Below are 21,285 nucleotides of genomic sequence, written 5' to 3'. Positions count from 1 at the left end.
ACCAATTTTAGTGGTTAATGTTATTTTTCTTGATCCCAGGATAATGTCAAATGGAACACAAATTTGTATTGCTCAGTCTTAGATTTTAAATGAAGAATCCTAGTTGTTATTACATCTGTTCAGTTTGAGAAAATACTTGTGCTGGGTGCGGTGGTGCACACCTGTAATCCCAGTGCCTGGAGGCTGAGGGAGGAGATTGTGAGTTCAAAGCCAGCCTCAGCCCTGTCCCTAAATAAATAGGGCTGGGGAATCAGCTCAGTAGCCGAGTGCCCTGAGTTCAATCCCTGGTACCCTCCCACAAAAAAAACCTTGAAACTTTAATTACAGAAAATAATAGTAAATATAACATCATGTTAGACTGATGGTCTGCTTGGCATATAACATTGTTTTAATTGACATTTTTCATTTCGATCCCTGTACAGTAATAAAGTGGGTTGTTGGTTACACATACTTGAGGTTCATAACTGTTTTTCCTGCAGTAGTGATTTAAGCACAGTGTGCATAGGAACATGCTTTTGGAATCCTAAACTTTGGAATTTCCTGCCTAGTGTTTATCTCAACTACTAAGTTTAAATTGCTTTGATGCATTTTTAGCTACTGAATTCTTTTGAGCAAAGAAAAAGGTTTTTCCTTGAGTAAAATGACTGTCAAATGCTGTAATGGGTTTCCTACCACAGCAGAGCCGCATGCCCTGGAGTCGTCTTGACTGTTGGCTCCATTGGAATGCTGTATTTATCCAGAACAAGAGGGATTAGGTATAGCTCTTGTGATTTCAAGGGAAAATCTAAAGCCAGTAGGTGGCATGAAGAAAGCTTGGGGCGTCTCAGGAAACTGGAGGAAAGCTAGGACTGCTTCTGGGGATGAGAGCCCTGGGGAGCGGAGGGGTTGTGGTGGGGGAGGGGGGAGCCCCGCCCCAGCACTGTCCCAGCTCCAGGTCCTCCTGCTATGCCTGGACTGGGTGTGTGTCGAAGACAGTGATGGTCGCTCACGCAGACTTTGAAACAAAGCGGAGCCCGCCCTTCTGGACGCTGCCACCGCGCTGCCGTGCCCCCTTTCTTCTTGCTGCCTGAGTTCCATCGTTGGCTGTGCCATCCCAGCCCTGGCCCTTCCTACGCCTCTCGTCCTTGCCCCTTGCGTGGGCTGGCGGTCCTGCCTTCTCCCTGGGCGTCCTGCCCTCCGACGTAGTCTCAGACCTCCTCCTACCCCCCCAGACGCAGGCCTGTGATGTCCACCTGCTCTCCTAGTGAGTGGGAGTCTGGAAGGGACTCCCGCCCGCCCCTGCACATCAGGACCTGCCTTGTTGCCCACTTTCTTCCCTGCTCTCTGTGGGGCATGTGCCCCAGAAATGCGTGGTCTCCACTCCAGGCCCCTGCATGTACCCGCTCGGAGCCCCCACTCTGTCCTTCCCCTCACCTGAACTCTCGCCATCCCCATGCAGACATCTGCCTTGTCTTCCCAAAGATCTTCCCTGGCCCTACATCCCCTTCCGGCACCCTTGTTGTCCCCTTACTGCCCAGGCCTGTGGGGAGTCCTCTGCACGTGCCGTGTCCTCGCTCCTTTCTGGTGCTCTCAGTCCTGCCAGCATGTTGCCTCCCCTCACCAAGCTGCTGTTGTGGCCTGGGCACTGTTGGCCCCCATTTCAGCACCCCCCCCCGTCCCGCTCTCAGTGAGTTCTGCTGACTTGAGGTGCCAGTGCCATGCGTGACATGTGACCATCTCCTGGGAGCACTCACCAACAATCCCAGTGGAGTTGTCTTCAATATTAGCCTGTCCAGCCCTTGACCCTCAAATCGCCTACCTTCCGAGCCGTGATGATTTACAGAGTGAGGTTAATGCCGGCTTCCCCTCTCGCAGCACCGAGGAACCAGGTGTGGGGACCAAAGCTTCTTTTGATAGGGCCACCAGCTGTGAGGAAGGCCTCTCAGTGCAGCTGGCAGGTGTCGGGTGATGTACTTATTTTGAGAATTCTCCCCTCAGCCCCTCTCCTGCTGCTGAGCCCAGTTCAGACCTCCTCTTCCCTGGACTTGGGCCAGGGCGCTTGCTCTTCCTCACCTCTGCTGCCCATTGGCGCCACCGCTCCCGCACACTGGGTGCTAGCCCACGCCTTGGTCTGTAGAGAAGGCAACCCTGCTGCTTCCAAGCCTCCTGACTGTGTACAGGGCCTACCAGCAAGCCCTCCCACCTGTCCCCCACACCCAGCCCGAGCCCAGCAGCAGGCTCTTCCTGCTGACCTGCTGTCATGCTTTCCTGAAAGTCTCACTCTCCAGGTGGCTTGTCCAGCCTCAGCTCAGGGGCCATTCCTTTAGCAAGCCTGATAAACACACCCACCTTTGTCGTGACAGCTCCTCAGTCAGCACCTCTCCCTCCGATTGCCCTTCCCACAGGTTCTTGCCAGTTTGTAATCTCTCCTGTAGAGTGCCCCTAGGAGTGGGCACACCCTGCCTCTGGCAGCCCAGTGGCTGGTGTGGGCTAGGTATGAAGCTTCCTTGAATGAGTTGTGACTTCCAACCAAGAAGGAGGCGTAAACTTGTGCTTTGATTGACATACCTTGACTCCACACACAGTAGTAACCAGGTAAAATTTAGATGGGCAAGCTAGCCACACTCCAGCCAGGCCCCAGGTTAGGTGAAGACCCTCTAGTACAGAAGCAACTAGAAACCTGCAAGGGCAGTGGAGGTGGCCAGACTCCACAAGGCCCAGGCAGGCAGTGCTGGCGGACCTGGGGTCCTCAGGGGTAGGAGGGGGCAGGGTTGAAGGGGCATGGGTTGGAACTAAATCAAGGCTTGTTTTTCAGAGTTGGGGTACTTGAGGTTCCCCAGTGAGGGCCACTCCCCACTGTAGACACACCAGGACTTTTAGGGAGGGTGAGAGTCACACTATGCCGTAGTCCTGTGACAGAAGCTCATTACCATGGAGCACTTAGTTTGGACTGAGGCCTGGGAAGTTGTAGAGGGCAGCAACCACAGAATGCCGATGCCTGCGTCCCGTAGCAGTCACATTGTTGGCAGTGAGGCCTTTGGAGGGGATTAGGCCTTGAGGGTGGAGCCGTCCTGAGGGGGTGAGTACCTTGTGAAAGGGACCCCAGAGGGCTCCGGGGAGGACCTTCCACCACGTGAGGACACGGAAAAAGTTGCAGTCAGGCCTTCACCAGACACTGATCTGCCAGCACGAGGCTCTCAGACGTCCACTCAGAATTGGGAGCAGCGCACGCCTGTTCTCGGCACCCGCTCTCCGGTAGGTTGTTTTCCCTTTCCTTAGTAGTTGAGAGTGGCTGGGACGACTAGGGAGACGAGGAGCACCCGCCGCCTGAGCCTCACCAGGGCCACTCTGCAGCCACACTGTGCAGAGCTCGAGGGCAGCGTGCGAGGACGCCTCACAGGGCCACCTCCTTCAGAGCTGGCATTCGCGCCGTCTGAGGCTGGAGTGAAGGTGGAGAGGGACAGAAACCGCCAGAGTCAGTCTGCTTGTGATACTTGAAGAGACAAGCGAACATACCTGAACAAACAAGAAGGTGTCCAGCAGAAACAGAAAAGGGCTGAGCAGGAAGGTAGGCGAAAACACAACTTGACATCTAGTGAGCAAGACGGTGACCAGATGAAACCGGATGACAGACCCTCTAGACTTAGTCAGAGGCAGGATCTGAGCATGAGCAGTAACTCACAGAGTCCATCCAGACTGCAGCCCAAGCAGACATAGTGATGAACGCTCGAGGTCTTGAGTTCAGGCGGGCCCAGAGCCAGCACTGTCCTCGACTCGATGGTCGAGTTATTAAGTAATTGCCTTTGATTAAGCTAGTCACAGGCTAGTTTTCTTTCAACCTGCCACCACAAGAGTCTTTTCTTGTGCACGACCCTGTTGAGGAGCGGTGGTGCCTGCCGTGGTGGTAGGCTGCGGTGGTCCGACTGGGAGCCGGAGGAGCTGCCAGTCAGAGGGCTTCCCAGGACAGCGTAGGCACCTATGGCAGAGATCCCTGCCACCCAGGGACGGGCGCACCGGAGGCACACGGAGACGCGGGCTGCTGGGCTGCTTCCTGTCCCCGAAGCGAGTGCTGCCCATGGGCCTCTGAAGACGTCGGGGTCTGCCAGGCCTTGAGTCTCAGAGGAGTGGGCCCTGCGGTGTTGGCCGCCTCAACTGGAGGAGTCTGCTTCCTGAGCTGCGAGCGGGTGGTGGCAGGCGGCCTGGTTCAGGGGCCAGACTCTGCTTCCTTGCTGGACTTTTCGTACGTTTCTTCAGTAACCCCCTCCCCGCCCCGCACCTTTTGCTGGTATTGTTGGAGCCATTTCCAGGATTAGAGGAGTCCCTTTTATCAATCTTTCCAGTTCTGCTGTGGAGCGGACTCCAGAGCTCTTCCTCCTGCCAGGCTAGGAGCAGACCCCGGCAGTCATGGTTCTTGCAGAAGTGTTGGTTTTGAAGAGAAATTAAGTAAATTAAAATGACCACTGGCTTGCCACAGCCTTGAAAATGCTCACAGGTGTCCTTCAGGCCCCACCCTGTTTGCTCCTCCTGAAGTAGTGTTCAGGACAGTGTGAGCGTCCTCTTTTCCTTGTTGATGGCGGCAGTGCTGCATCTCCTTGTCCCTCAGGAAGAGTGTTTCCGCTCTCACTGTGACTCCAACAGTGTCTGCTGCCAGCAGGTAGAAGCAGCCTCCCAGGGTAGTAGCAGGATCCTGTGGAGGGGTCCCGGGAGTGCACTGGAGCACCGCCTACTTACACTGGCTCCCAGGGGTACCCCTCAGACTTGTCACTCTGAAGGGCAGGCACATTGTGCCTTGGCACACCTCAGAGATGTTGGCAGGTGACGTTACTTGGTTTTAGCCATTGTGCCCCATTAGAAGACTGGCAGAAGAGTGTGAGTTCCTGTCTTTGGGCTCAAGCTTGTCTAAGCGTCCATGGAGTGGTCCAGGTGTGGCAGTGTGAGGGCTAGCCCAGAGCATCGCAGGGTGCGGATGCCCTGCCTTCGCGGCCCAGCCCTCTGGATGTTCACTCACGCTCGCCAGGAGTCTTCTTAGACCCCTCTCTGGCAGAAGTGCTGTAAGTAGCCCTTGTGAAAAGTCAGTTTCTTGCAGTTGACTTTGAGCAGATTATTCAGACTAAGAGACTGCCCTGGGCTACCATGAAGCTTTCCCCCAGGGGAGTCTCCAGACCCCTGTCATCTTCCCAGGGGACAACCAGCATAGGCAGGAGGAGGCCAGGAGGGGAGGATGGCCTTGTTGGCCTGTTTTCCTCCTCTCCCCAGCAGTTCTAGGTCATGTTTCTGCAGGTCATTTGAAAATGTCTGTCTGCTTCATCCCAGGATCACAGTTCAGAACGGACCTTGGTCCTCTGTGGATGCTGAGAGTGGGCTCAGATCAGTGTCGTCCCCCCGCCATGCGTGTGCACGGGGAGGGAGTCAGATAGTCTGGCTTGGGCTCTGATCCATGAAGGGACCCCTGGTCACTGTCACATCTCCCAGATGGGTCACCTGCGTGTGGGGACCTGTGAGCGAGGCGTTGATGGAGGAGATGATGGAAGTTCCCCAGCAGGGTCGTTTCGTTGGCTGACGTGCTCTTCGTGCTTTCCTTTCCTGGCTGCTTTCTAGGAGTTCGCAGCACTCACGAAAGAACTCAATGTCTGCAGGGAACAGCTCCTGGAGAGGGAAGAAGAGATCGCTGAACTGAAAGCAGAAAGAAACAACACCAGGGGTGAGTCGGTCCGCCTCTGGCAGCCATGTTGAAACTGGCGCCGCTGTCCAGAACCCCCAGCCCACCCACTCTGCCTTCCAGCTCGGCTCAGACTTCCCGTGCTAGGCGGAGAGCGCTCGGTCGGTTCAGCACTACAAGTTGCCTTGAAACGTACAGTGGGAGTTCATGAGGCTTGAGTACCGCTGGGGGGTTTCTCTCGCTTCCCACAGAATGGAAGGGATTCAGACCTGTTTAGCATGACGCTGTAAAGGACCTCGCATGTGACAAGTGTACGTCCTCACGTCTCTCTGGCCTTGTGTCTCAGCTGCTGTTGGAACATCTGGAATGCCTGGTCTCCAGGCACGAGCGCTCTCTCAGGATGACAGTGGTGAAGAGACAGGCACAGTCTCCTGCAGGCGTGTCCAGCGAGGTGGAAGTGCTCAAAGCGCTGAAGTCTTTATTTGAACACCACAAAGCTCTGGATGAAAAGGTACCGTTAGCCACAGACGGACAATTTGGATTCACACACGTGCTGTTAGGCAGGCCTTGCCATCTCAGTGAAATAGCTTATTGACTTCTAAGAGCTTGCTGGCCTACATGCCTTAACACTGATTCATTCTGTATGTTGGTTTGCTGTTAAGAATTGAGTGAGCTGTTTATTTAGGGGCAGAATTTTACTGGGGTTTCTCTTCAACTGAACCACATCCCCAGCCATTTTTATTTTTTTTTAATTTAAAACCATTAACAGGAAGTTTTCTTGAGAGTATATGAAAGACTTTAAAGGTACTCTTTTGCATTCCGCTAATATTAATACCATGAGAACAAACGAATGCTTCGTGGGTCCCACACAGGAGCGTGCTTTTGTTCCAGGTGAGGGAGCGACTGCGAGTGCGCTGGAGAGGTGCAGTCTGCTGGAAGAAGAGCTGGGAGCCACGCACAAGGAGGTGAGCTGCACCAGAATTGAGTGTCAGGTCTCATCTGTCAGTTTAAAGAGCAGCGTGAGGCCTGTCCAGTAGGTGCTGGCTTTTATTTACCATTCTGATTGAGGACCAGCAGCTTGGGATCCAGGAAGGACTGGGCGGTGAGACTTCTCTGCGTACTGCAGAATCTCTGGTCCTTGTGGCTTCTGTTCCTGAGTCTTCTGGGCTCCCTGTTGAGTGGTTGAGAGTCGTGCTTTCCAAAGGCATTTTCTTCCTGTTACTTTTATCACGAAGTTGTTCTGTTTTTGTACTCAATTTTTTGGTTTTAGCTGATGATTCTTAAGGAGCAGAATAATCAGAAGAAAGCGGTAACGGGTGGAGTGCTTGATGTGAGCCATGAGCAGGAGAGCACGCCGAGCACCAATGGAAAGGCAAGTCCTGCGCTTCCTTCTGCTGTGGTCACGCAGCCTGCAGGGCTTCTGGGAAGCTGTTGCCACGGCGCCCCTGGCGAGTGAGTGGTGGGAGGGCTGCGCTGTGCAGCAGAGTACATAGGCCTTTCCTCTTTTTTTTTTTTTTTTTTTTGCTGAGCAGAACTGGGGACTGAACCTGGATTTTTCTTCCCTCGAGCTGCACCCCCAGCCATTTTTATTTTATTTTTATTTTCCGTTGTACTTTGAGGCAGGGTCTCACTAAACTGCCAGGCTGGCTTGTGCTTGTGAAGCATTTCATTTCACAGCGTGCCAGGCAGAAGGGCGTGTGTTTTTCTGTAGAGATCTTCTGATGATTCCTCAAGCCACGAGGAAGACCTGGCTAAAGTCATCGAGCTCCAGGAAGTCATAGACAAGCAGTCTCGGGAGCAGAGCCAGATGAAGGAGCGCCTGGCCACCCTGTCCAGCCATGTGGCAGAGCTGGAGGAGGATCTGGACACAGCTAGAAAGGATCTCATCAAGTCTGAAGAGATGAACACGAAACTGCAACGAGATGTCCGCGAAGTGAGTCGTGCTGGAAATGGCAGTGGAGCCTTCAGGCGGGGGTTACTCCTGGCTTCCACAGCCGTGAGGCTGTGGCCTGTGTCCCTCCTTGGGCCGCTTCCTTCAGCCCCTCAGTCAGTGTGTACTGCCACTGCTGCTGGTTCCCTTGCAGGCGTGGATCCTGTCTGCAACTGGCAGGGGAGTGTTGTGGCCGCTCCCTCCTGTCCCCACTTTCCCTCCTTCACAGGAGGATGGAGGTCAGACCACAGTCACACTTGGGTTATGTCGGGATCATCATGTAAAATACGTGCACTTGCACTAATTTCTGAACAGCGTTTGTGTCTGTGCACCTGTGAGAAACCAGTCACTGTCGTCAAGTCAAATGAGGATGATGCGCTGTGGCATCACCGCCTTTTGTTCCTAACCTGGTCTTGTGCCTGCAGGCCACCATCCTGACCCTTCAGCTTGGGTGCAGAACAGGGCTCAGTGTGGCAGCTTAGTGTGAGCAGTTCTGTGGAAGAGTTGAGAACAAAGGAAAATATTTGCACATATTATATGTAATCTATTGGATTCGATTATCTTTGGCCACAGCAGGACATTATGTGGTAGAATAGTGAAATTCTTTTAAAATCTTTTTATTTATTTTTATTTTTTGGTCCGTACGGGTACTGGGAATTGAACACAGGTGCTCTCTGCTGCCGTTCCGTTCTTTTCATTTTTATTTTGAGATAGGTTTCTCGCTAAGTTGTCCAGACTGACCTAGAACTTGAGATCCTCCTACTTTAGCCTCCCAAATTGCTGGGATTACAGGCATGCACCACTGTGCCTGGCAAGATCTATCTTTTAAATATTAAGACTTTGTTACTATTAGTCACTTAGTAAATAGGGAAGAACCTAAAAACGGTGAAATTGTTGCTGGAAACAGGTATTGTGTAAGCAGAAGTTTGTGGTCCTGGTCTCAGTGTTGGGCAGTGTGTAGGATTCATTTTGCTACAGACTTCAGGTGGCTGTGTCCAGTAAATTAGTCTTCGACCTGTTTCCATTGGACAGCATGGTTGAATTCTGTAACCATACGAGGTTTTACCCAGCTTCCGCTGGAGAAGCAAGACTTGTGTCCTGACTGCTGTCTCCACCAAGAGGCCACTTCTGTCCTGCAAGAGCTGCTGTGCCTGCAGCAGACACAGGCTGTGTCTTCTTGTGGATTCCTTCAACTTCTTGAATTTTTGCAGTGTTAGGATATTTTATTACAGTTTAAAAATATTATTTAGAAAAGGATAAGCTTGGTGAATTGAGCATTAAGCAGGACCAGTCTGAGCTGATTGTATAGGTAAATGTTTATGATATTTGAGGTTAGGTACCATGTTTGAGAAAATTGGCATTCATCAGTTTAGTTAATCTAGTTTTGAGGATACTGATTTATACTTGATTTGAATTTGGGATTCAGTCCAGTTTTTTCTCTCCTAAGTGTGTTCATGAGTGATGTCTTATTCATGTGTTCTTTCTCAGTCACGTAGGCCATGGCCCAGAAGGAGGACATGGAGGAGAGAATCACTACCCTTGAGAAACGCTACCTCGCTGCACAGCGTGAAGCCACATCTGTGCAATGACCTCAACGACAAGCTCGAAAACGAAATCGCAAACAAAGACTCTCTGCACCGGCAGGTAATGGGTCCATTGGCCTCTGTCTTGCTTTAATCATTAATGAGGAAAAGGTCTTTCTCCTGAGTTTCATGTTGAAAATGTAAAGTCCAAATGTCATTATTTATGCTCTTAAAATACTGCATTCAAGAGTTAGGGTCGTGGCAGCCTACCAGTAGCTGAGGCTCCTACCACTCATGCAGCTGCTTGATTCTGCTGCCCCTCACAGGCTGATCTGGTGCTTGTGAGCCTCATCTTTATGGAAAAGAGCAGAGTGTTGGACAGCTTCAGGCTCTGGCTACCAGCTGGTAACAAGGGTCACTCGCAGATTTAGAAGTGAAGTGGGTAGAATCAGTGTCTCCCATGGTTTGGAAACCTTATTTACTCCTGTTTCTCTGTAGTCCTCCGGGAACTGAGAGCTAACCAGAAAATCCTGGATTAGGCTTCTTGAAAATAAAATATCTGTTATTTTATAGGGTGCATTGTTTGACCAAAAATAAAACATTAGGCAGTCATTAAAAGGGATTTTTGGGATAACATGTACTAACATTGTACGGTGGATGATGAGGACTTTGGAAGGCAGACTGTCACTAGTATGCTAGTGAGATGTATTTTTGAGGGTTTAGAGCATACACATGTCACAAATGTTAGCCGCTCAGCAGCCCAAACTAACATTTCAAATGTTTTTAAAAATTTCTTGTTATGTGTTTTGTGTTTTAGTTTTAGAGTTTAGGGTTTAAAAAAAAACTGTGCCTTCAGAAACTAACCCGAGCAGCTTGTCTGACTCAGAACAGCTGAGAGTCCCAGGGAGCCTGGGGCCCACCCGGATGGGCTCCTCCAGGTGTGACTGGTTGCTCTCAGCAAGGCTGGTGCTAAGCTCTCTTACCGTGCCCTGAGAATGAGGCGCTTAGAGGAGCTCGTGTTCCTTAGGGTCAGGCACCTTCCTGTTTTTAAAAGATCAGTGTCTTTAGACAATAGCAATATGTTGTCCAGGGGTGTTTTGTGCCTGGAGGTGGAGCCTGAGGAGCAGAGCCAGAGAAGCCTGGGCTGAGCCAGCCACCTGAGCAGGGCCTCTCCTCACAGCCAGTCCTGTCTGCTGTGTGCTTCACGCTGGCAGCAACGGGAAGGACAAGGCGGTTCCCCATTCTGACGCTGGTTCTCTTCCACAGACAGAGGATAAAAACCGGCAATTGCAGGAGCGCCTGGAGCTGGCAGAGCAGAAGCTGCAGCAGACCCTCAGGAAGGCAGAGACGCTTCCGGAAGTGGAGGCAGAGCTGGCCCAGAGGGTGGCGGCACTCTCCAAGGTGTGCAGGTGGCTCTGGTCACATGGCAGGACTGTGGTTGTCAGTTAGTGCAGTTGGATGCGTGTGTAGCTCAGATTTGCTTTCAGTGCCCTTTGTCTGGATGGGATGCCTTTTAAATGTCAAGCCTGTCCTCCTCTGTTGTCACCTGAACCTCCCTCCAATTCTTTCAGGTACATACCACATAGACTACAAACTTTCATGAAAGAGGATAGTTTTTCTCAGAAGTAGGAAAAAACCATTCTCTTAAAGATGGTCGAACTTGTCAAATTTTTAAATTTATTCTTTTGAAATAAAAGTATGGTTTTTGTGTTTGTTTTTGAGATGGGGTTTCATTTATTGTCCAGGCTGGCCCTGAACTCCTAGTCTCAAGTGATCCTCCGGCCTCTCAAGTAACTGGAGCTATAGGCACAGACCACCATGCCTTTTTTTTTTTTTTTTTTTTTTTAATATTTTATTAGTTGTTGTTGAACCTTTATTTATTTATTTATTTGTATGTGGTGCTGAGAATCAAACCCAGTGCCTCACACATGCTAAGCAAGTGCTATACCACTGAGCCACAATCCCAGCCCCCATGCCTATCTTAAAAATGTTTTTTGTTTTTTGGGGGGGTTTCGTTTTGTTTTGTTTTTATTTGCTGATGCAGTGGCGCGTGCTGGTAATCCCAGCAACTCAGGAACTGAGACAGGAGGATCACAAGTCTGAGGTCAGCCTCAGCAACTTAGTGAGGACCTAACCAATGTAGCAAGACCCTGTCTCAAACTCAGAAATAAAGAGGACTGGAGATGTGCTCAGTGGTTAGGTGCGCCTGGGTTCAGTCCTAGTACCCAAAAAAAAAGTGTTTTGCATAGCAGCCCTCCATTTGCTGATCAGCTCTTGGCGAGGAGTGTGCAGGGATACTTCCAGCCCTCAGTTCTCAGAGGGTCATGGGAGGAGCGGGCAGGGGAAAGAGGCTGCTGCAGTGATGAGGGGTGCTGAGATCAGGCCTTGCCCAGCCTGGAGGCCTCCCTGCCTGCCTGCCAGCCCCCAGCCCTCCTGGGGCAGGGAGTGCTTAGCACTGCGGGCAGGAGGCACCAGCCAGGCCTCTTTGTCTCCTGGCAGGGGTCCTGCTTGCCTTGACTGGGAGTAGTCACCTCCTGGGGAGGGGTGGGCAGAGGGGTTCCTTGGACAGAGGTGCAGCCTCCTGCTGCTGAGGCAGCCTCGGGCGGGTGGGTGCTGCCCAGGCTTGCAGGCCTGTCCCATGAAGTAGGTGTGTTGCCCCAGCTGTGGCCACCTGGCCCCCCATGGTGATCCACCTTTAAATTCTTGGTTTCTTCTCTTCCTGCTTTCTTTCCTGTCCTTGTCGGCTTTGTAGTCTGACCCTTTGTCTTCTGGGAGCTCTGCTGCTGAGGAAGCTAAGGTGCTGGAGCTTACTTCCAGGCTTAGGAAGGTAGACCGCGTGCCCTGCTCCCTTCTATGCTTGCTGCTCTCTGCTTTACGTGCGGACTCACCATCAGCTGAGGATGGGGAAGGCACAGGTCCTGAGGTCAGGCACTCGGGGGGGGGAGGCGACGAGCCGTGCCAGCACCGCTCGCTTCAGGACAGCACTCAGAGGGCCTGTTGCCTCACAGTTAGCACTCGCAGCTGCAGGGGCCACGGGGACAGTGTGCACAGGTGTGCGCCTCCACGTGAGGCCGGCCCCACCGAGCATGCCATGCTTGCTGCTGCCGTCGCAGTGGAACACAGCATGCCACCCACAGAGGGGCATGGCGCGACACTCACGGCGTCTCTGACAGGCTGAAGATAGACATGGCAACATTGAAGAAAGGCTGCGGCAGATGGAGGCGCAGCTGGAGGAGAAGAAACCAGGAGCTGCAGCGGGTGCGTACCAGCTGGAGCGCTCAGGGCATCTGTGGCTGGAGCTGCGAGCAGGCGCAGAGGGCCTGGCCTCTGGCTGCCTGTGCGTGCGGCCTGGCCAGCAGAAGCCTGTGCCCATGGGCAGGCCTGCAGGGGTGGACGGCACTCTTCTCGCCCACAGGGAGCTGCTCCAGGCAGACATGGGTTTCATGGGAGTCCTGAAAGCTGTGTTGCTGGCTGGGAGTGCCCTGAAGTGTAGAGCCAGGCCCACCGTCTGAGTGAGGCACAGCTGCTCAGGGTGTGCCACTGAAGTCCCAAACTCAGGTCACATTCTGGGTTATCACTCTGTACACAGTGGTAGATGTCAGGTGGACATTTCTGACCACGAGGAGTACCCCGACAACCTGAGGAAAGAGTGCTAGGACTGTGTGCAGAGGAGATGTGCCCTGAGTCTTGAGAGCTGTCCTGGGAAGAGGTGGGTGAGGTCAGACGCCTGGAGGGCCAGCCAGCCAGCGCCGGCCTGACCTTCAGACTGACTGCACTGTGTGGGCGAGGGGAGGGGGTGCGTGTCTGGGCCAGCCTTTGCCCCTCACCTCAGCCAACTTTCTGACATGAGTTTAAGGCTGTTAGGTTTTATTTTCACCAATATTCTGTGTTCTTGGCCATGCACTATAGAGAATCAGAAAAGCTTCTAGGAAATGATGATTTTGATGCCTGCTAAGAGACTGCATCCTAGGCAGCCCCTTCCCCACCACCCGAGCACACACTCTGACCCCATGAGCAGAGTGACATATTTATTAGAGAACATACTTCCTTCCTGTTAAAACTAGTTCATGAAGTTGTGAAGGATAGTCTTGGGACAGAAATATTTCTGGCCATTAAAAATAAACATTAAGCTTTATAGCTTTCAAAATATTCAGATGTTACTGGGTGCTGTGGTGCACACTATAATCCCACAGAATTGGGAGGCTGAGGATCTCAGGTTCAAGGCCAGCCTAAGGGCAGAGGAGGTATTTCATTGGTAAAGCACCACTGGGTTCAATCCCACTATCCCCCCAAAATTAGATGTTGACAGGAAACAAGCACACATCTGAACAAGGAATCTCAGATATTCTGTGTCCTATATGGTGTGTCCGGGTTTAGAAAGGACACTTACTCTATATGAGGCATATTCTGAGGCCGGCTCTTTAAGATGTGTCCTTGAGTTTTCTGCATCCACATTGTCTGATCAGCACATGAAAGTCCACAGGATGGACTGGCAGAAGGGGCAGCTGGATTGTGATAGCAAGTGATGACGTCCTGTTGGCCCTAGGTACCTTCAAGTGACCATCCTGTGTCTTCGTAGAGTCTCAAGCCTTTGTTGGTCCTGTTCTAGGCGAGGCAGAGAGAGAAAATGAACGAAGAACATAATAAGCCGTCTCTCGGACACTGTCGACAGACTGCTCTCCGAGTCCAACGAGAGGCTGGCAGCTTCACCTCAAGGAGAGGATGGCTGCGCTGGAGGACAAGGTGGGTACTGGCCCGCCGCAGGGTTCCCTTCCTGAGCCGCACCCTGCTCTCCAGGACGGGTGGCAGCGCCCGCCATGGCAGAAGGCTGTGGAGGGCACAGGCTGCTGCCAGGCTGCCCAGGTTCTCACCTGGCGCGTGTGGCGGGTTGTTCGTCCTGTGACTGTCCAGATCAGGCATTGGTGAGCAGTTTCTATAAAGGGCTGGATGGTGAGCATTTGAGGCTTTTAGTAATCGTAAATACTTAGGTGAAATAATCTCGTGCTGGTAGTAATTAGCACAGAGGCAGCCGTGGACAGCTCACAGGGAGCGGCTGTGGCTCTCTTCCAGGCAGCTTGTACTTAGCAGCAGGCCCTGCACTGCCTCTCCTCTGAAGTTGTCCTGCTGTTCATACCACGACCCTTGAGGAGCGTGGCATAATAGGAGAGGGAATCAACGCAAACCAGCCCCACCTCCCACCTCTTTTCACCTGGTTTGAAAGGGGCCTCAGCCTGGCCTCGGAAGCTCACCTCCCAGAATAGCTGTCCCTGAGTCTCAGCAGCGCTGCTCTCCTGGGTGCAGTGGCGTGGGCTTGACGGTGCCTGTGCCAGCGTCTGCACCCCTGCCAGTGCGGTTGGGAAGTGTCCCCTTGACGGGCTCGCAGCTGCTTGTGCTGTTTGAGTGGATCAGTGGTGATTACTCATTAGAGGACATGCTTATTTTACGCCAACCTGGTTACAAAATGCATTATTAGATGCCACACAGAATCACTCACCTTTAGGTAGAGAAGGTTTTTATCTTTGATTTCAATTTTACATTTGAAACTTAACCAACTTGACCAATGAATTGCAAAGCCTAGAAGTTGGTATAAACTAGTTTACTTGATTAAAGTAAAGTTGACCGTGAACCTGGCTAATAGCCTGTCTCCATTTAGCAGCTGGGTCCAGTAAAGAGGGCGTTCATAGCTCAGAGGGATTATTGGGTGTCTATCACCTTGGAAGCGGCACCAGCCCTGGGCCTGGCACTGCCCCTTGGCATGCCCATTGATTCCTCCCTTTACTGTGTCACTTTGTCTTGTAAACAAGTGTTACATGGGACATTTTAAAGTCTCACACTGATGGATTCTCTCTCTTTCAGAATTCTCTCTTACGAGAAGTCGAAAATGCAAAAAAGCAATTAGAAGAAACGCAACATGATAAGGTACTTAACACTCTGATTCATTGAGGAACCCTTTAGGAGCTGAATTGAGTTACCATAATTCTAGCTACCACAGTTGTGTGGTGGAAGATGAGAGAAGCTTAGTTTACAGTTCTCTTATGCTGCTAAGACAAGATGTATGCCTCTGTTTGAGATAGAAGTGTACGAGGCTAATTTATTAGCAGAAACTTCCATCAGGAACAGCTGCTGCTGGGTGTGGTGGCGCACACCTGGATCCCAGCAACTCAGGAGGCCGAGGCAGGATGGTCGTTAAATGGAGGCCAGCTTCTGCAGCTTAGACCCTGTCTCAAGATAAAATTAGCTCAGTGTAAAGTGCCTATGGGTTTAGCCTGAGACCAAAAAGAAAACAAATAGTGCTGTTAGGGTTGGGGTCAGTTCAGTGGCAGCTCACTTGCCTGGTGTGCTCCAGACCCTGGTTCCATCCCCAGCACAGAAGAAAAACAAGCCACTCTTCTAGCTGACAGAAATACAATATAAACCACTGACGTAATTTTCAAACCGTTTAGTATCCACGTTTGAAAAAGTAAAAATAATTAGGTAAAATTAATTTCATTTAAACTAGTATGGAAAATACTGATTTTGTTTATTAATAGAAAACATTAGTGAACTTCTTTATATTCTTTTTCTTCTCATATTCAGTCTTTGAAATCTGGATCCCATGGGCACAGCATGTCAGATTGGACTGTGTGTTTTGAGGGCTCCATGACAACATGTGGCCAGTGGCCACTGTGTGGGGCACTGCAGTACTGGAAGTGAGAATAGGTCTTCAGGTAGTGTAGGATCAAGCTCTTGCATGCCAAGGGGTGGCCTTGCCCTTCTTTCCTGGGGAATTCTGCTCTCCACAGCACTCTTCCCACGGTCTGGTGTTATCCCCTTCATAACTGTTCAGTTATTGAGCATCTCTTCCTATTCATTAGGGTTTGCCTTAATGGTATCTCAGTGTTCATGTTTACCATAGGGCTCATGGAGAAAATTTCCCCAAATTAAAATGTTTGACATTTACAACTACTAATTTAGCCTGTTAGGGTTATGTTCAATGTCTGAGCACATTTGTTGCAAATAGTTTCAAACCTGAAAGACATGCCTGCAATGTGAGTCACTGACTGTTTTATAGGACCAGCTCGTCCTGAACATTGAGGCCTTGAGGGCTGACCTAGACCAGATGAGGCTGAGAGGTGCTTCACTTCATCATGGGTATGGTATTGACAAACCTACAAGTGTCCTTTAGCCCGTTGAGTGCATGCGAGGCCCTGTCCTCCACCCTGGGATGGTGTAGCTGGACGCAGCACACAATCTCGCTGCAAGAAACCTGTGACTTAGTAGCAACAAGAGTGAAGAGGGAAATATGCCTCCTGAGGTGAGGGCTTGTGGCAGAAGACACACCCCTAGCAAAACTTGGATGCGCAGGAGGTGGTTTGGAAGGTGGGGAATGCCCACTTAATATTTGGACATATAGACTGAGGTGCCCTGGGAGAGTTGCCCTGATGGTGTGGGGACAGGAGAACGAAGCCCAGGGTGAGAGGTGAAGCAGTGCTCTCTGGGGAGAGGGACGCCGAGGGAGGAGCTGCGCAGCTGGGGCGTGGGTTCTTTGACATTTGCGGGTTCAGTGCAGTGTTTGGAATTCTTTATTTATTTTTTGAATTTTTTTGGTTCTGGGATTGAACCCAGGGCCCTGTACCACAGCACCACATCCCCAGCCACTTTTATTTTTTGAGACAGGGTCTTGCTAAGTTGCTTAGGGCCTCACTAAGTTGCTGAGGCTGGCTTTGAGCTCGTGATCCTCCTGCCTCAGCCTCCTGAGTTGCTGGGATTACAGGCGTGGCCACTGTGCCACCTGCAGCTCTTATTGCTTTGAGACACTAAAGGTGTGTGATATAGTCATTTTAAAAGCAGTTGAGATAGAACGTGGCTTTGGCTGGTAGAGGAGTGGGTCACCTGGTTTGGGAATGACCCCAGGAAAGTGCTCAGCACGCAGACCCTCTGGTCTTTTTCTTTCTCATCGTACAGAGGCAGTCTTTCTGATTAAGGTGGCACATTTTTGTTGTTCTTGTTTCTTTGAGGAAATGGTCCTTAAGTGAAAGTAAAACGTGGCTGAATTTCTGACGCAGTCAGCTGGTGACATCCAGTTACAGGAAGCAGGCTTAATCATGGTGTAGAAGGAAGTGTGGAGCCTTTGTGGACATCCCTGCCTTGCAGACGTAGGCTGTCACCAAAGGCTGGAGTGCCCCATGGCCTAGTCCTCCTGAACCTACTTCTAGAAAGCAACAAACCAGCAAAGACAGAGTCAGAGGCGTCCAGGCGAGGGGCTGTGCTCACGGAGGATATGCCCGCGGCCACAGCAGAAGTCTCTGAGAGGCCACTGCTTGTGTGACACCTGAGAGTGGAGGCTATACTGTGTGTGCGGCTTTCTTGAATGAGTTCTAGTGACAAAAGGAAGCAGAGAAAGGGGGGCAGTAGAGTGAGGGGCAGTGTTTCAAGGTGGAGAGCGTGCCTGTGTTTTGCCAGCCAAAGCCTGACAAGGGAAAGACAATGGGGAGAGGACATGTTTTGCTCAGGGTGGACTGCCTTACGCTCTGCAGAGACCAGGCTGAGAGGCTGGTGTGTAGAGTCCACGTCTGTCAGTTCAGAGGAGAAGAGGCAGGTCACAGTGGGGATGGTACAGGCCCTGGCAGGAGGAATGGAGAGGGTAGCTCCAGACGGGGCGGCTCTGCCTGTGCTCGTGGCTTGATAGTGAGTGAGCTCTCTAGCAGCAGCTTGCCTCCACAGGGAGTGGAAGAGCAGGCGGGGCCTTCCCAGGGGAAGGGCGTGGAGATTAGGAGTCATGGGTGACTTCCCAGGATCGGTGAGTCATCTGGGACCACAGGCAGATTGCCTGCTGCAAGGCATGCTGAGAAAGAGCAGGCAGGTCATCAAGAGGGAGGCAGGGCAGGTACAGAGCAGCTGCAGGGAGAGCGTGACTTCAGTATCTCGCTCTGCACCGTGTAGAGACTGTGAACCCAGAGATAAGCTGGCATGTCCTTCAGGCCCTATCTGCAGATCTGCTAGGGGTCCTGAGTCTCCCCTGCATGAATTCCGGTAAGCAGATCTTTGCCTCCAAAGGGTTTCTGAATGAAGGCACCACCTTCTTTCCTAGTAGCCAGGGGTTCTTGAGGGTGCAGGTTTGGGATGCTTGGGTGAAGGCAGTGGGTGGCCTCAGGCCTGGCTGTGCCCCTGCTGCTCCCTCCTCCTCCCCGCTCCTCCCCAGGCTTTGACCAGTGGGAACAGTGTGTCTCTTGGTTTCTCTATCCCATCCCCTAGCCCGCCCTTCCTGAGGACTCTGCAACCCAGGGTGTTGGTTTTGTCATCCTGCCTGCACACAGGTCTGTGCTTCAGGTCTGAAAACAGACAAATGCCAGGCTAGTCCACACAGGCGTGCAACAGGCGTGTCCCTCCCGGGGACACTCGCGACTGATGGCTGTCGCACCATGGCTCTTGGCACTGGTGGGAAGCCGCAGAGCACTATAAGGCGAGATTGGTGTCCCGTGTACTTCTTGCCAGCCACAGGAGAGTAGGGCAGAAGGGTAGCCCCGCAGCCCGTGAGCTGGAGGACGACTCTCTGCAGACAGAGGCTGGAGGCCACTCTGCTCTGCCTTCACGTCGGTGGGCTTTCCTGTGGTGGCGTTTCCCACCCAAGACCTGGGAGACTGGAACTGAAGCGCTGGCCGAGAGTGGGCAGCAGGTAGCTCTGAGGGCACACCAAGGGCGTCCTCCTCAGAGACTGCTACCCCGCACTGCCCGTTCTGACATGGACGTGTCTGCTTGTTGAGAGGTCGCTTGCTGGACCCCTCTCCACTAACAACCACCTTTGTTTCGTGTTTCAGGCCGCCCCCACTTGGGCAGTGTCCCAGACTTCAGGTTCCCTGTGGCAGACGGGCACATGGATGCCTACAGTACCAGCGCGGTGTTGCGGCGCCCCCAGAAAGGCCGGCTGGCAGCGCTGCGGGACGAACCTTCCAAGGCAAGGCCTGGTGCGGCGCGCCTCTGCTTGCAGGGGCACCTGCTTGTCCTGACCTGGAGCTCTCCACGGGCTGCGTGCCCCTTTTCCTGCCCCGTTGTCCTCTTTTCTGGCTAGGAGTCTACTTTTAGGGCCTGTGTGCTTTTTTTTTAAACAACAAAAACCACCTACTCCTCGGCACAGTGCTGGTGAGTGCCAGCCAAGCGGTGATTGGAGGTTAAAGGATGTGCTGTTTCTGATGGTGTGGTCTGAGATGACCGACTTGGAGGAGAAATGGGTTATCTTGGCCCTTGGTTTTAGGACTTTCAGTCCTTGATCGATTGGCCCTGTGGCTTTGGGTGAGGAGCACATCGTGGCAGGAGTGTGTTGGAGCAAAGCCACTCACCTCAGGAAGTGAAGAGGAAGGGGCCCAGGTTCCCTCGGTCCCCTTGGAGGGCAGCCCCCTCCCCTATGCCTGAAGTCCTCCTACCCAGCCCACCTCCTAAAGGTTCCTCCTCCACTTTCCAGTACACCAGGCTGGGAGCCTCTGGGGGACATTCTGCCCAAACCCCAGCACCCCTTCTTGGGTCTGTTGCACAGTGTGTGTGGTGAACTGCTGGTAGTTGAGCACCTCTCAACCCAGGGTGCTGTGTGCATGAGATGGGCACCTGGTGCAGCCCAGTGGGGACGTGCAGGAAAAGGAGTGATGCACTGCGGTACTGGCTGTGCAGAGCTGCGTGGCTCAGACAGTGAGCGATTCTTGCGTGGTTGTGGGGTCAGGCGTGGCATGGCAGGAAGACGCCGGCTGGAGGCTTGCATGGCGGCGGGTCACTGCTGGACAGGCTGCAGGGTGGAGCCTCTGCCTTCAGGTGTGCTCGCAGCTGTGGATGCAGGGCCCACGCCCCTGCTGCACGCTGCCCGGGGACCTCAGAGCCCGGGGAGCGTCTACTCCCACGGGAGGCCCACGCGTTCGCTTGCAGTCCGTGTTCCTTCCAGGGAGTTGCTGAGTTGGCCCTCTCCAGGGGGTGGCAGCAATCATCCTCCACCTCCTGTGCCAGCGTGCTGGGTGGCATGAGCCAGAAGCAGGGAGGCTCTCCCAAGTGTGGAGTGAGAACAGCACAGCCAGGGAGCTGTCACCAGGGATGTGGCCTGTGCACAGTGGCCTAGAGGAGGAAGCAGAGGGGCCATCCTGACATGTAGGTAGCACAAGCAAGGTTTGCTGGAGGATTGGTACAGTGAGGGGACGAGGAGACAGAAATGCCCTGAGGGTCTAGGCTGGAGCAGCCGAAAGGATGGGGTCTGTTTCTGAGGTGAGAAGAGCTTCGGGTTTTGGGAAAGACTCCACGTTGAGCCTTGGTGGAATTCAGGTGAACAGACCTGTCCTGTGTCCCGAAGGAGGTATGGGGCAGGCCATTGCATCGTCCAGCCTGAACCCAAGAGAGCAGTCTAGATAGAGATAAAAATTTAGGGGTTGCAGGCAATGGATGGCAGTTAAAGGCTTGAGACAAAGTGAGGTCACACTCAGAAGCCTGCTGATTACACCACTGTTCAGGGATGGACCATGGAGCACTCCAGAATTACAGGTTGAGCAGGAACTGCAAAAGACGGGTGGCCTAGCAGGTAGTAGGAGGAGCCACCTGGTAGGTGGGGAAGGAGTGGAACAGAGTAGAGGTGGTTTGCTGGGGAAGCTTCACTGTGATAGGGGCAGAGAAGTGGGATGGTATGGGGCCACCAGGACTTGGAGGTGAAGGTCTCATGGCTTCTGTTGATATTTTCAAATGGTAGTGGGAGAGAAGGTCCTGATGCTGATGGAATGATCCAGACGTGGAGGGAGCAGGGTTGACAGATGTGTCTGGATGGGGACAGTGCCGGGGGGGAGTGGCAAGGGAGGGCCTGGACTTTGTGTCTAGGGACTGCAGTGTGTGGCGACTTCCTCACACAGGGGCAGGACACACCCCTGTGCACATGCTTGTCCTGAGCTCTGTAGCAGGAGCCTTTCTAGGTTTTCCAGAGAAGACTCCGCCCTCAGCCTCGCTGTAGCCTGGGTACTGGGGAGCAGCATCTACAGGACTCACTTCTGTCCCCCTGGGGTTCTTGCCTCTATGTGCTTTCACAGCACTCCTTAGCACCCCTTTCAGAAAGGGGAGGATCCCTGTGAACTCGGATTCACTCTCTCATTGAAGTCACTCCTGAAATGTGATGGCTGCAAAGTGAACCCAGCTGCTGTGCATTTAGTTCTTTTTTTTTCTTTTCCTCCCTTCAGTGTGGCCATCTGAGGCTTTGT

General features: G+C 52.6%; 1 protein-coding gene across 1 annotated transcript in view; it reads left to right on the top strand.

Annotated features, from left to right (window-relative positions):
* Ppfia1 (PTPRF interacting protein alpha 1) overlaps positions 1 to 21,285 on the top strand; it is an 88,622-nt gene that overhangs the window by 29,821 nt on the left and 37,516 nt on the right. Inside the window, 18 exon segments of the mRNA XM_047515943.1 lie at positions 5,578 to 5,679; positions 5,985 to 6,149; positions 6,530 to 6,545; positions 6,548 to 6,603; positions 6,909 to 7,010; positions 7,350 to 7,571; positions 9,065 to 9,151; positions 9,153 to 9,212; positions 10,358 to 10,492; positions 11,844 to 11,918; positions 12,265 to 12,330; positions 12,332 to 12,349; positions 13,701 to 13,739; positions 13,741 to 13,791; positions 13,793 to 13,834; positions 14,948 to 15,010; positions 16,143 to 16,222; positions 18,890 to 19,025. Of these exon segments, the coding sequence (XP_047371899.1) occupies positions 5,578 to 5,679; positions 5,985 to 6,149; positions 6,530 to 6,545; positions 6,548 to 6,603; positions 6,909 to 7,010; positions 7,350 to 7,571; positions 9,065 to 9,151; positions 9,153 to 9,212; positions 10,358 to 10,492; positions 11,844 to 11,918; positions 12,265 to 12,330; positions 12,332 to 12,349; positions 13,701 to 13,739; positions 13,741 to 13,791; positions 13,793 to 13,834; positions 14,948 to 15,010; positions 16,143 to 16,222; positions 18,890 to 19,025 (1,515 nt within the window).

Source organism: Sciurus carolinensis, chromosome 11 (assembly GCF_902686445.1).
Source record: "Sciurus carolinensis chromosome 11, mSciCar1.2, whole genome shotgun sequence".
In the NCBI taxonomy this organism is placed as follows: domain Eukaryota; kingdom Metazoa; phylum Chordata; class Mammalia; order Rodentia; family Sciuridae; genus Sciurus; species Sciurus carolinensis.
The sequence above is the reverse complement of the archived record's forward strand: the minus strand, read 5'-3'. Positions and strand labels throughout refer to the sequence as shown.